The sequence below is a fragment of the Neomonachus schauinslandi genome, chromosome 1 (assembly GCF_002201575.2).
Source record: "Neomonachus schauinslandi chromosome 1, ASM220157v2, whole genome shotgun sequence".
NCBI classification, from domain to species: domain Eukaryota; kingdom Metazoa; phylum Chordata; class Mammalia; order Carnivora; family Phocidae; genus Neomonachus; species Neomonachus schauinslandi.
The window spans coordinates 69238183-69254155 of NC_058403.1; the positions used below are offsets into that span (position 1 = coordinate 69238183).

General features: G+C 34.4%; 1 protein-coding gene across 1 annotated transcript in view; it reads right to left on the minus strand.

The window, feature by feature from the left end:
• Positions 1-4129: 4129 nt before the first annotated feature.
• Positions 4130-15973, minus strand: part of FYTTD1 (forty-two-three domain containing 1) — a 30192-nt gene continuing 18348 nt past the window's right edge. The window contains exons 4-9 of the mRNA XM_021692312.1: positions 14310-14422; positions 12267-12363; positions 11792-11853; positions 10205-10279; positions 8832-8958; positions 4130-6714 (exon numbers count right to left, since the gene is read on the minus strand). Of these exons, the coding sequence (XP_021547987.1) occupies positions 6616-6714; positions 8832-8958; positions 10205-10279; positions 11792-11853; positions 12267-12363; positions 14310-14422 (573 nt within the window). The 3' untranslated portion in view covers positions 4130-6615. The remainder of the gene's footprint in view (positions 6715-8831; positions 8959-10204; positions 10280-11791; positions 11854-12266; positions 12364-14309; positions 14423-15973) is intronic.

The following is a 15973-nucleotide window of genomic DNA, read 5'->3' on the forward strand; positions in this document are numbered from 1 at the left end:
AGACAAAATCATTTACTGAAAACCTGGAAACTACTACTTCATTTTAAACCAATTAGGCCTCATTTACATTGTAGCCAGTCTCCAGCACATTCTTTTACACATTTAAGCCATTCCTACTACATGATGTAAATTCCCCTACAATCAATCGATTAGTATTTGTGGGAAATAAAAGAGGTTGTCAGGGCCCTTTTCCTAGGAGATTACAATCTAATAATCCAGACAAATATACCAATTAGGGAAGAAAAAAAAAAAAAGGCTGAGCAGAGGTAGTGGGGTTAAGCTATCAGAATTCAGAGAAAAGCAATCTGTATCATGGATGAATGGTTTTGAATAAAATCTGAAGGACTATGAAATAGGCAATAGTAAGAAGGTGAGAGCAATATTCCAGATTGGGAGGAGTATCAGCATGAACACACCCAGGTATGATTTATAATGGTCCATGTGGAGAACATTTAAGGCCAAAGCCAAAAAGTTCATGAGCCAGCAAAAGAAAATAAGGTTGGAGATCTTATCATTCAAAGCCTGACTCTTCAATGAAACTTTGATTATCACTTCCCCCAACTCCTAGATGGAAGAGATTGTAAAAACATTTAATCTTAGTGACAAAGTTGATTAGTAACAGTTGCTCAGAGAGTTGTTCTATGAACTCTTAATACTACATTCCAGGATCTTCAGCAGCAAATTCCATGACCGATTATCAATGTCTGTGGTGAGCATGGGTCATTGCAATGGCAAGTGATGTGTCAGCTCAAAAAAATTTATCCATGTTTTTTGTTATTCTGATCTTTCTAAATTGTTCTTCTCAGAAAGATTTTAAGCTATTTAAGAGCAGGACCTCATTTTGTATTTTTTTAAGAAATATTTCAACCTCAAAATATTTCAACTACAGTGACTAAAAGCATAATCATATTCCATATTAATGCTACAATGCTAGTTACCAGATATCTTTATAAAATGCACCATTATGTCATCTGAATTTGATTACCTATTACCTTCCACATTTACACTAAATTCTTCTAACAAGTTCTCCGTAATATGGCCTCATTCTTCCTACCTACCTATACACATATCTCATAATTGCAACATACCATGCTAACCCTGGTCTCTGAACTTCTGACCAAGTTTATAGACTGACGTTACTTTGTCTATCAAACTACATTTTAAGGTCATTAATACATTAAACTCTGTAATTACCTTCCATACCCCAGAGCTGAGTATTTTAATAGGAGCTAAGGATGAATGGAAGCAGACACAGATGAGTTACGTACTAACACAGCAGAGGTTATATACTACTATGAAAAAGAAGGCTTGGTTGGAGAGAAAAACAGAATTTTTTTTTTTAGAACAGGGTAGATAAATCTATAGGTATTTGAAGTCCAAAAGAAAAGCCTGTGGATAGGAGAAATGAAGATGCTATATATACCGTAAGAACAAGTCCTAGGTAAAGAGAGGCTGGAAGAAAAGTAGATCAAGGTGTTAACTTTTAAGACTTCTAAGGATTTCAGCTCTCATCTACAAAGGTAGAATATGAGGGAATTCTCATCCTACTCCCTTAGTCTTCCCCATAAAACAAGTGAGAAGATCATCTTGTGAGAATGAGATACAGGAAATGGAATCACTGTGCGGATTTCACCAAAGTGTCTAGTGATGAATAAAGGTGATGAGAAACAGTTGAAAAAAGGCTATGAGCAAAAAGGCTACAGGGGCCTATAACTTATTCTACAACCGCTCTGTGGTTTGGAAGCAGGAGCTGAAAAAAAAGGCAGTGAGGGTTATTGAATGTTAGGAATTGATATAGAGAACTTCCTACTTCTCTGAAAGTTAACTCATTGAATGAATACCAGGGGCAATAGTTTCACTCAAAATCTGAAGAATTTTCCAGCTCTGTATCTCACTACCTCATGCAGAAATAAAGTCCTTTCCCCCTTCTACTCACTAGAAATATGTTGTGGTCACTCCTTTAAGACTCCATTTTTATAAACTCAAAAGCAGTGGGATTACAATCTTGACCAATCGTATGCTCTTCAAATGTAATGCACAGAAACTGGCTTGTTGAATACACTCAATGTTTGGTTCTTCCCTTTCTGACTCCTTTAATAAGCAGTGCTAATAACTGACTTTTTAAAACTTTATACAAGAAAATTTAGACAATGATTTTCTTCTCATTAGAGGAAAGTGGATATAGAAGTAAAAATTAGACACATATACACTAGGGAAATAATTTCCTATTCATCTTTAAACATCAATAAACCTCATCCAAAATACAGCTCAGCTCCAGCATGTTACTACTTCCTGGTTTCATCAAGCTTTTTGGTAATAGATTTGATAGGAGGAACATAATGCAGGGGAAAAAAGAGGTGTTAGAAGTCAACAATTTATTTTTTTAAAAGATTTTATTTATTCATTTGAGACACAGAGATAGAGAGCATAAGCAGGGAGAGAGGCAGAGGGAGAAAGAGAAGCAGGCTCCCTGCTGAGCCAGGAGCCCGATGTGGGGCTCGATCCCAGGGCCGAAGGCAGATGCTTAACCATCTGAGCCACCCAGGCGCCCCAGAAGTGAACAATTTATAAGAAATTCTTTAAATCCTGGGGTACCTGGGTGGCTCAGTTGGTTGAGAGTCTGCCTTTGGCTCAGGTCATGATCCCAGGGTCCTGGAATTGAGCCCCGCATCAGGCTCCATGCTCAGCGGGGAGCCTGCTTCTCCCTCTGCCGGCTTGCCTACTTGTGATCTCTCTGTTAAGTAAATAAAATCTTAAAAAAAAAAATCTTTAAATCCCTATTAATAGCCCACAATAGTGTAAAATTCCTATTGTAAATTCTTGGGATTTATTGTTATCACTTTTAAAAGGGAGTAACTTCAAATTGATCTACGTAAAAACTGTCTTTAAAAGGAAGCTTAAATCACTTTTTTTAAATATACAGTGACTAATAGAACAATCGTAATTCTGATGAAAGTTCAAAAATCAGAAATGAAGAAATCATTTTCTGCCCTGATACTGCCTGTATTCAGAATGTATGGTATTCATTCTTTGTAGTCCAAAGTCAGCTATATTTTTCTCACTCTTACCTCCTTATAGCTATAAAATCTAAATCAGGACAAAAATTACCCCAACACATTAAGAAACAAAACAAAGGAGCAAAGGGAAAAAAGACAAACCAAGAAAGACTCTTAACTATAAAGAAATGGTTACCACAGGGGAGGTACGTGGAGGGATGGGTGAAATAGGCGATGGGGATTAAGGAGGGCACTTGTCATGATGAGTACTGGGTGATTAAAATAAAAAAAATTAAAATTAAAAATTATCCTGGAACTGTGCATACTGTGTTAATTATAAGGCTGACAGCAAAACAGGATATACATATTTATTTTACCAAGAAATTATCACTGGGCAATGCAGCCTATAAGTTTCTTTATACTTAAAAGTATTTTATGATGTTTATAATTTAAATTGTGAAATTTATGCCTATTAGAAAAAAAATACATAATGTCTACTTAGGAACACTGGCCTCCTTTAAGACATCTACATAACTTTAATACCGAAGTAAAGAAGTCTCAATAATCATGGTAGAGTAGATTTACTTAACCATGCTACAAATGCTAAAGCATGGCTATTACCATTTCTTAGATGTCTGACAGCCAAACATTATTCCACTACCTTCTTTGGGTGTTCAAGTCACAGCAGCAGTTTATTATGAACTGAGAATTAAAAGACCTGAGCTCAAAAAGTGACTCTCTCACATGTAAGTCTTGAAAAGCTGAACCTCACTTAACTAAGATGTAGACAGAGAGGTTGAAATGGATGATCTTGAAAGGTTCATCTAGCTTGAAATGCTGCATTCTAAGTAAATTTACTTCTTTATTTTATTTTATTTTTTATTTTTTATTTTTTTTTTAAAGATTTTATTTATTTATTTGAGACAGAGAGAATGAGAGACAGAGAGCACGAGAGGGAGGAGGGTCAGAGGGAGAAGCAGACTCCCTGCCGAGCAGGGAGCCCGATGCGGGACTCGATCCCGGGACTCCAGGATCATGACCTGAGCCGAAGGCAGTCGCCTAACCAACTGAGCCACCCAGGCGCCCCTACTTCTTTATTTTAAACTCCTCCTGGCTTACTTCCTGGTTGGAGCTTATGAATGAAATGGTCAAAAGGCAATTAGAATATGAGTCTAGACTGATTTAACAATTTAATTGGTAAGTAGTTTTTCAAACCCGAAAAATTATAAATATAATCACTACAAAGTTCTTTGTAACATAGAACAATCTAAAAACCACAACTCAATCTTTATAGCTAAGAATAAATGTGAGACCTGTAACATTTTATTTGTTAAAAATGAACAGCTTCAGAATAGATCTAAATTTGTAACTTTTCCAAAAAACACCAAAAAGTACAGTGTAAAGCATCTCCTCATTAAATACAAACTTTCATTTTGTGATGCACTGCATCAATGTTTTGCATACACCTTGATGCAAAGGAAATTTTAAGTTGTATCCTGTTTAAAAACAAAATTTAAGAACTGAAAAGGATGACTACAACCACATTCCAAGAAAGGAAATTTTCCTCCAACAAAGCATATTCTTTTGTTTATATACAACATGTTAGCACTCAAGAATTTTAATTTAGTTATAACAAAGGCAAAATTTTATATTTAAAAAGAAAATGAAATTAGAGATGCACAAAGAGCAAAAGTTTAATATATCAATGACACTTTGTTGCTTGATGCAATGTTAATGTCAATATTTGGGACAATTTTTAAGGTTTTCAAGAAAAATGACATTAATAATAGCTCTGTACAATATTTAAAATAAAAAAAAATGAAAGCATCTTTATACCATATTTTCACAAACTGTTCAGAAAGCAAATTTGTGCTCAGTTGTTTTTCCTTTGCTTTAAAATAAGCTACCAGTAATTCTAAACCAGTCTAAAATAAAATGGACTGTTAATGGATGAAATCTAAGCATTTGTACTTGCAAAAATGTTTTGCAATGAGTCCTTGGCCTAAGGAGACTAGAGTTTATTTTCAAATTGTGTGACTGGCTTCCAATAATCCCTTACCAGTAGACTTACTGGCAAAATACCAGATATTAAGGATCAGATTTAATTCTTTGGTATAAGCATGAAACTGTTATTGATACTTTTCCGTGGCTAGCATAAACCAAGTAACCCAAGGAGCATGAGAGAAAAAGAATGACGTCTACTAAACAATGCAAGGCAGGCAAAAGTGATAACTGAATGTTTTGTTTTGTTTTACAGGGAAAATCAACACCAATATGCTCTAGGGAAACTAACACCTACTTAAGAGGTTTTAACATTATAGCAAACCAAAAGGTTAAGCTTCAAAATGACTGAACTTGTAGCCGGAATATGTTGCTGCATTTTGGCATTATACTGTAACTTACAGGATACAACCATCTGAGGACTTTCAGCACTAACTTGGCACAACAGATTAATTCCTCCCACTCCTCCAGAGTGTGGGAGAAGAAAAAAAACCCTCTCACCACAAATGCCTGAACTTTATACAAGAAAGGTATAAAACAAGGTTACAATGTAACTCTATTACCATTTTGGATTTTTTTCTTTGTGACATATACAAGTATGTTTTTGATTTTGAAACTGTATACTGTTTAATTAGCAAGCTTAAAAAGCTTATAAAATTTAACTCTTTGAATAAGAAGTCTAGGACTGTATGGCTATTGATTTTATCATCAAAATATCTAAGGGACTCAATCCATTTTGATAATTGTAATTCTTCTAAGTATCATTTGAAGAATTTTTCATGGACACTAGATTCAAGACTACATTAAATTCAAACAGTGTATCTATGTCCTGGGTTTTGAAGTTTTTCACCTCAGTTACCTGTCTTCAACCTGCTACTTCTTTCCTGCTTTTTTCATTTTCTAAACACAGTTGTCAGGTTTTTACATTGGACCTTCTCTTCCAAGATAATTTTGTAAATACACATTTATTTATAGCCTTTAAACATCAACATTTTAAACAAAGACTAATGCCACATTTCTTGTTAAAAGTTCGTTATTAAAGATTAACAACTCTGGAGGATTAACCTAATGTCATCTGAAAAGTAACCCAAATTCCAGATATTCCCAAAAATCTTAAAACTCAAAACTGGAATTCTAGTGATTTTTTTTTAATATCTCTAATGAAGAAAAGTCAACTGCACTTATTACATCAACACTATTAAAGGATAGGTGACAACAAAGGGACCTACTCATATCTCTGAAGACCAAGATTTACCATGGCAAAGTGTAAAAAACGGCAAAAGTGATGAGATCCTAAATACCACTATCATAAAAATAATCAATTTCTATCTTTCTGTCTTCTTTCTGCTTCATAAGGAACCAAAGAAATCAAATAGAGAATTGTTCTGTCTGGGCCAACAATGAAATCTTAAGAACAGATAGGTATATTCCCTGTTACTCTTTCAGGGCATTATTTATACATGTTTAAAAAAAAAAACAAAACTTCAAAAATAAAAATAAGAGTTATTTAGCCTTGTGAACATTTTGAAATAAAGTTTCTTGAATTTCTGTGATGAACTCTTCAAGCAATTCAACTTTTACAACAGAGTCATCACTCTAAAGTCCCTTTGACACGGATCTATCCCACGGTTACAAAACGGCTTCCTCCTTTGTTGAACGTGAGAGTGGCTCTTTGTTCCTTCAGGATCCCAAATCGCTCATTCAAAGTCATCCCTGTCTAGAGAAAACAAAACAAAAAAATTAACAACTTGACAAGTTAGCCATATTTATTTAAGAACAATAATGAGATCATAATGGTAATTCAAAGCAACAACATTTCCTGAATACTTACACATACAAACTCATTTAACTCTAACAAAAACCATATGAAACAGGTGAATTTAGTGAAGTTTAGAGAAGTTAGTTAACTTGCCTACTTGCAGTTCCAGAATTTCAACCTGGTGATCTGACTCACAATCTCTATCTCCTAACCACTATAAATGCCTACATTATATACTATATAAAAAACATTACTATAATGCCCACAGGTCATACATCCAGGAGTTTCTCTATCTGAATTATTTTTGGGCCCTATAAACACTACACAAATTCTAGTGATGTATCTGATAAACCTAAGATATATTTACACTTGGGAATATTTGAAACATATTTTCTTTTTTTTAAAGATTTTATTTATTTATCAGAGAGAGGGGGAGAGGACACGTGTGCATACAAGCAGGGGGAGCAGAAGGCAGAGGGAGAAGGCAGAGGCAGCAAGGAGCCTGATGTGGGACTGGACCCCAGGACCCTGAGATCATGACCTGAGCTGAAGGCAGACGCTTAACTGACTGAGCCACCCAGGCGTCCCCGAAACATATTTTCTTGAATTTCCATGAGTTCTTGGATTTCTGTGAGTTCCTCACAGAAATTCAAATCAAATTCAAATCAACATCTGGTTTTTGATTAACAACAGAAAACACAACCAAATTATAAGTCACCATTTCTGAAAGAAAAGTAACCATGACAAAACAAAATAAAAAGAAGTAAAACAAATTTGGTCAAACTTCTGTCCATACTTCATATTTTCAATTCCATACACTCTTACACCAATGGATACCAAAAAAAAAAGCATTTGACAAAATCCAACATCCATTCATGATAAAAATTCTCAGTCAATTACGAATAAAGGGAACTCTCCCTCAACTTTAGATAAAGAGAATCTACTAAAATCCTACTGCTAACATCATACTCAATGGTGAAATATTTAATGCTTTCTCCTCACGCCTAGGAACAAGGCAAGCATACCATACTCTCACCACTTCTATTCAACACTGTACTGAAGGTTCTAGCCATCACAATAAAGAAGAAATAGAAAAGGTTTAAAGATTGGAAAGGAATTTGGAATATGACATGATTGTTTACAAAGAAAATCCTAAGGAATCTACAAAATTGCTAAAGTAGTTGAGTGAATTTTAGCAAGATCACAAGACACAAAGTTGATATAATATAAAAACTGTCAAACCCACAGTGAGATACACCATTTCACAAATACTTGGTATAATCAAATGGCAGATAATAACAAGTGTAGATGAGGATGTGGAGAAATTTAGAACTCTCATACATGCTAGAAGGAATGTAAACAGTGCAGCCACTTAGGAAAACAAGTCTGGCAGTTCATAGATGATATGACCTAGCAATTCCACTTGTAGGAAATGGAAAATCTACTCATACAAAAGACATGTACATGAATGTGTAGATGAGCATTATTCACAAAAGTCACAGAATGGAAATAGCCCAAGTGTCTATCAACTGATGAATGAATAAATAAAATATGATATATCCATATGATGGAACATTACTCAGCAATAAAAAGACCATACACTATGGGTGGAACTTGAAAATACTATGCTAAGTAAAAGAAGCCAGTCACAAAAGATCACATATTGTATGATTCTGTTCATATGAAATGGCCAAAAAATAGGCTTATCTATAGAAACAAAAAGTAGGGACACCTGGGTGGCTCCGTCGGTTGAATATTTGCTTTCAGCTCAGGTCATGATCCCAGGGTCCTGGGATGGAGCCCCACATCGGGCTCCTTGCTTAACAGGGAGCCTGCTTCTCCCTCTGCCCCTCACCCCACTTGTGCCTGCTCTCTCTTTCTCTCTCTGAAATAAATAGTAAAAATTAAATATAAAATCTTAAAAAAAAAAAAAAAAACAGAAAGTAGATCAATCAGTGGCTTCCCAGAGCTGAGGAGACTTAGGACACCCTATTTAATTCATTACACATTTTTAAAAATTAATTAAAATATTCTCAATGAATGCCCCACAGAAATTAAAAAAAAAAAAATGTTACCTGTTTTCCAACACTATTTATGTCAAATTGTAGGGGGACACCTTTAGGAACTTTCTTTACATCAGATTGCTCCCGTTTTGTCAAGAATGAGGGTACAGCAGTACGAGTTAACCGTGGTTTTTGAGTTCTATTAGAAAAAAAATTAAAATGAAATCAGACAAGCTTAATAATCAAAAGAAGAAAAATAAATCATTTGGTACATAAGACATCTTGACTTGTACACATATTCCAACGTATAGGGCTATTTTATGTTCTCAAAAAAAAGTACAACACTCCCCCCTTATCCACAGGGTATACATTCCTGGACTGCCCCCCAACCCCGCCAGTAGATACCTGAAACTGCAGATAGTACTGAACCCCTAAACATACTGCATGTTTTTTCCTATACATACATACCCATGATGAAGTTTAATTTATAAATTAGGAATAGTGTGAGATTAACAATAACTAATAGCAAAACAGAATAACTGTGGCAATATACTGTAATAAAAGTTATGTGAATGTGGTCTCTCTCCTGTCCTCTCTCAAAATATGTTGTACTCACCATGTGAGATGATAAAATGCCTACATGATGAGATGAAGTGAGGTGAATGATGTAGGAATTGTGCTGTAGTTATTAGGCTACTACTACTGATCTTCTGACAATATGTCAGAAGGAGGACTATCTGTTTCCAGAGCATGGTTGACTGGGTAACTGAAACCATGAAAAGTGAAATCACAGACAAGGGGGTACTATTGTACCTGGTTCTTGACTAATCTAGAGACTAAAATTTATAATCACTCATAGAATACCTCTTTAAGTAGAACTATAAACTTTTCAACAATTTGGAATGATTGGGGACTCATCCTACATTTTCTTCATTTATTAAAATGGCTGAAGAGATCAAACACTATACAAACCTAGAAAGTTTATAATGCAATAAACATAATGGAATGGTTGACTAAATTAAGGTCATCCAGATAAAAGAACTCACCAGAAAGCCTTTAAAAAGAAGGCAGATCTGTAGGTACTGAAAAGTAAAGACATCCAAAATATACTGGGGGGTGGAGGAGAAAGAAGCAACGATATATATATACAGCATTCCCTCATTTATCATTATACATAAAAAAAATGTATATACTAAGTATCCATGCACCATTTTTTTTTTAAATAAAAACATAAAACTGTTAAAAATGGCTACTTTAGGGCTATAGAACCAGGAATCAAGAGAGCTTTTACTTTAACTTTATAATACACTATTTCCATTTTGTACTACAAGTATTACTTTTATCTTTGTCTCAGTTTACCTTAACTTGACATCATGAGAAGTCCAGTGCTTTTCTATTACCTATTTCACTGAGAGGTTATAATTTCTGCACAATAAAAGACTTACACTGGGCACTGCACTGCTCCAGGATTGTCAATAGAGACAGTCAAAATTCCTCCATTTGTCGTGGAAGTCCGCCATCTAGTTTCAAAAAACCAAAAACTTCATTAAAGTGGAAGTTTATAAAACTTTTAGTGTATTCCACAAAAAAAATACATTTTAAAGTAGCCATCACTTTTTCTTAGCTTTTTAAAAAATATTAAGCCCCACAATAATATAATTAATCGGCATCTTGGGTATAGGAACTAGACACTTAAATTTATTAAGTATTTTTCAGTGTAACAAATATATGTACATTAAATAATACAGAAAAGCTTCTAATGAAAAGTAACAGTTCCCAGTTTTTTCCCCCACTTCCTGCTCCCCAGAGGCAGAACTTTCCTGCTCCCCAATGGCAGCAATTTTAACCTTTCCTATTTTTACCACTTGCTAGTTACCTCTAGTTCACTATACAAAATGTGTATGTAACAATATTTTGCTATGATAAGGTTTTAGCTTATCACACTGTCCTCTAGTTTCCTTACCTACCTCTGAACATTTTGATATCTATATATCACTATTTTACTTCAAATTATAACTTCAAATAATCTTAAATCTTTTGGTCTCTTAATTCTCTTTCTTTCAATCTCTCTCAACACCATCTCCTCCCAACTTTCTATGAAAGGATAGTAGTACCTCTATTCTTTCCTTTCACCTCTTCTCTCACTTTGTACCTCCAATTTTTTTAGCTCTACTTTTATATTCATGATACTCAAAATCTGACATTTTCACCATATTGTTAACCAAATAAAGTATTATGTGCTTTTTTTCCCCTGTAGGTTGATTCTCAAAAATTCAAGACAAACAGCATTTATATTATTACAATTATGTAAACATTCTTCATTGCAGAAGCAAATAGCTTATGATTATTTCTTTCCTTATGGTTTCCAATGTCATGACTCCCATGCAAAAGAGTATTGTCAACATCAAGTTCAAATAGTTTCTTTTCTTACACTCTGCTCAATTATAGCTGCCAACGCATCTGGACCAACACGATGTTTTACCCATTTTGTTTTCCAAAAAGTAGCCATACTTTTAAATAATTTAATCTCAAAATCTGATCATATTGATGGAATTAGAATGTTACAACTCACATGTTGGAAGTGCAATTCTAACAGACAATTTTTATGGGCTTGGGGGGAAAAAAGAATATGTGAAGAGGAAAAACATCCTATTATAAAATTAAAGGTTTAAAGTTTTCTAAATGCTCTATTGGATTTTCTTCTATTTATTCCCTGAATAGGTTCACTTATATAAAAGCAGTTACAGAAAATAAAGATCTATTTCATTAAAATGGAATAGGCCATTATTATTTTTTTTTTTTAAACAGAGTGATATATTTGTTCCTAAAACTCATAAGATGGATATGTGAAAATGCAAAAGGCTTTTGGGGAAAAAAACAAAAAAACAAAATGGATTTATCTATTTCAGCCTCTAGGGTTAATATACTTTGGGTCCCATTTAATTCCTTCTGGACCAGAGCACATAGTAATCTGGGCTGCTAGTATTCTGGGAATTTTGAAATGACATCTTGAAAAACAAATTGAAACTTACTGACGAGTTCTCTTTGCTACTACATCGTCTAGCAGTTGTTCTGTGTTCAACTGGGCCTGAACCTGAAGGGAAAAAAAAAAGCAGTAGATCCCACAGAAAGCAGAGGATTTGAATCCAAAAAGCGATCCTGCTCTGTAACTTTATAACCCAGTGTGGTGTGTGTATGAATGCAAGAGAGGCATGTGCCTATTCTGGCAATACCTCTTTGTTGGGGTTCCTATAACAGAACAAGTGGTGAAACGAATTTATACCTAAGTAGCATGTTAAACTCATAAGATGTTGCTACTGATGACAACAAGAGAGAGAACAGAAAAAATAAACAACCAAAAGAACTAATCTAATGTCACAGTCTCCATACCCCAAACCCAACCCCTACCTCAACCATGGGCCATACCTATGATTGAGGATTACTACTAAAGGTAAATGTTCAAGATCCTTTGAGTAAAAAGAAACCACCAACAAGGGTTTTTTATACCTTTAGGCCTCTTCTGAAAAGAAAAGTTGCCTGACGAGTATCTTTCTGATGACTTAATTTATTTCCACTCCTGGTAAAATTGGCTGGAATGTTATTTCTGCAACAAAAACACACATACCGTGAATAATCTCAGCCATTTAACAACTTTCAAACATCCTGAGAAAAAATAAGCAAAAATAAATTCATAGGCTGAACATTTGAGGTACACTACACATAAAGACTCTGAATTATTTTATTTACACAAAGCTACTGAGATTCAATTTATAAATATCTTTCTGTAGCATGCTACATAACAACCTAATTTTGAATATTCCAACATAGAAGATTTCCTCTGAAGACATTAAAAACATTTTTAATGCTATTTCCTGAATTTGTTGAAAAACATGTATGTACAGATTTATTTACAGGATTAGTAAAAAGAAAATCACACCTAGGCACATCATAGTTAAACTGCTGAAACCCAAAGTAAAGAGAAAATCTTGAAAAATAACATCTACGGTTTTCTCTTCCATTCTCACTCAGAAACCTTTATATATTAATATAAATCACAGAGAAACTTAGTCTTCTACTGGTTGTTCTTTTACACAGAGAAACGTACTCTCAATTATGTTTGGCTTGACTTTCACCAGTTCCCTTCTAATTTCTACATGAAGTCGGTAAAATATGAGAAAACAAATTTTTCTTATTTATCTAGGTATTTTTTATAATAAACACTTAACACATTGCCTAATCTTACCTCCAATCTTAGACTCAAATTTTCCTAGCTAGCCCAATTAACATGGGTCATTAATGCCTCATGTAATGGACAAGTTCTTATTTAAGAAATTCCCATTTTCCAAAAGGTACTACACCAAATGATTCCCAAAAGATGATAGTTAAGTAAAACTGTAATTCCAGCCATTCCACTTATACAAAAAACTTCATTTCAGAGTTTCTTTTTATTTTTGAATTATCTTCTGTAAGAGATGAATAAATGGTATTTGAAACTAAAATAATATAGACACTAAGCAGTTTATCAACTTCCTTTCTGCCCATTTTATCCTTAGAACAGAATACCGTAACAATAGGTCATAATTTTTAAGTTTCTGTTATGCTTTCAATTTAACATAAAAATAATCTCAGCTATGGAGCGCCTGGCTGGCTCAATAGAGCATGTAACTCTTTTTTTTTTTTTAAAGATTTTATTTATTAATTTGAGAGAGAAAGAGAGAGAGAGAAAGAGCACATGAGAGGAGAGAGGGTCAGAAGCAGAAGCAGACTCCCCGCTGAGGGACTCGATCCTGGGACTTCGGGATCATGACCTGAGCTGAAGGTAGTCGCTTAACTAACTGAGCCACCCAGGCGTCCAAGAACTCTTGATCTTGGGGTTGTGATTCAGAGTCCCACGTTACTTTAAAAAAAAATTCAGCTTAAGAAACATTCATGCAGAATTCTTTGTAGTCTGCTTTTTCCACAAATACACTGCTCTATTAAGAGTAATTGAGACAGGGGCGCCTGGGTGGCTCAGTCATTAAGTATCTGCCTTCAGCTCAGGTCATGATCCCAGGGTCCTGGGATCGAGCCCCACATCAGGCTCCTTGCTCAGTGGGAAGCCTGCTTCTCCCTCTCCCACTCCCCCTGCTTGTGTTCCCTCTCTTGCTGTGTCTCTCTCTGTCAAATAAATAAATAAAATCTTTAAAAAAAAAAAAGAGTAATTGAGACTGAGTAACAATTTTAGCTTTCAGAATTCCCAATTTTGAATAATTCCTGCAGAGGTGTTTTTACCTAAACAATCACATTTGTAATTTTATTCTGTATGTAAACAGAGATAATGAAGCAGAGTGATGCTTTTTTTTAAAGTTTACAATTTGTTAAATTCATCAGTAATACTGGGTCTAAGAAATAAGAAAGCCATTACTGAATGCTTCCATGTTGGATGTTCAGATAGACATCCCAAATATCGGTCTTGAAAATGACCACTACAAATATATTCATTTGATCACTTAGTGCAAGAAGTGTATATTTATTCAGGATAACATAGTATTATCATATTTGAGTACTTACTTTCTATTTAACTGGTTAGGTCTCTTGAGAACTGCAACTGCTTTTCTCTGTACTTCATTTTGTCTCAGAAGGTTGGCCTTCCTTTTTAATGCTGGAAAATACCGTTCTATATTCTTTCAGAAGGCAAAAAACTATGTTAATCAGATTGCTTTTTGCTATACACCCTACCACAATTAACATTTCTGAAGCAGAATGGACAGAGACTGCTTAGATGCACACGTTAGACAGAGAAGCTAAAATGACTCTAATATCTCCAGTCTAAGTGACTGAAAAGACAGCAACCCACATCATACTTTTTTTTTTTTTTTAAGATTTTATTTATTTATTTGACAGAGAGAGACACAGGAAGAGAGGGAACACAAGCAGGGGGTAGTGGGAGAGGGAGAAGCAGGCCTCCTGCTGAAGAGGGAGCCCGAAACGGGGTTGATCCCAGGACACTGGCATAAGGACCTGAGCCGAAGGCAGACGCTTAAATGACTGACCCACCCAGGCGCCCCAACCACCTCATACTTAAAATACTTCCAGCAAAAGGAGAATTCAAATAGAAAAATGAATTTTTTCTATTTTGGACATGTTCAGTTTGAGGGACCTGGGGGATGCATAGGTTATAGGGAAACATGGCCCTGGAGCTCAAGAGAAGAATCAGGAAGCCAGAAACGTAAATTAGGGGATCACTTATATAAACATGATTTTTGATTACAAAGTGAAAGGATAAGAGGGCCAAGTTCCAAAACAAATGTGTAAGAAAAAGGAGGGGTTATGACGGTAAAGAAGTCTGAGTAAGGCATTACAGTGTAAATAAGGAATCAAAATAACCATATGAAATGTACACTTTTTCTCCCTCACATAATATAAATTCAATCCAGCATTAAAGCCTAATTCAGATTTCCATATTTTCCATGAAGCTTTTTCAGAAACTCTTGGCAATATAAGCCATATCTTAAACTTAATCCAGATTACTTTATATTTCTAAGCATATGAGAAGTATTTCATAAACATCAACTGACTAAAAAACACAAAAATTATAAGTCTTCATTTTCACGAACATTTGGAAAAGAAGTAAATGTAAAAACAGGGATAAAGAATAACAAGAGTATGGGGGAAATGCTATGACATTAGACTAATAACCCATTCCAAGCTTGGTATTCGGTCTTTAATAATAACACCTAAGTATCATTTTATGGGTAAATGTAAGTTCCCTTTAGGCTGTTGTCACGGTTTTTTCCTTCAAAATACTTGCCTTATTATAACCATACAGTTATTTGTATGATAATTTATTTAATGTTTATCTCAGTTCTCCATGAGGGATGTTCTATTGAGTTACTGCAGAATTCCTTACATCTAGCACATAGTCAGTACTCAATCACATTAGTTAAATGATGAAAACATAGACTAGAAAAACAATGCATTAATATTTGCTGAATGTATTCCATGGATCTAAGACTTGTATATACATATAAATGTGTTTTTTAAAAGTGTAAATATAAGTTTTTCTTTCACAATAATTTTGATATAAAAAATTATTTGAATGGAAAAACTTTAAGGTATTTAAATTTTATGTTAATTTTATTTACTAAGGCATTATTTACATACAATAACATTTTAGGTTTACAATTTGATGTATTTGAATAATAACATATAATCATATAACCACATCATAATCA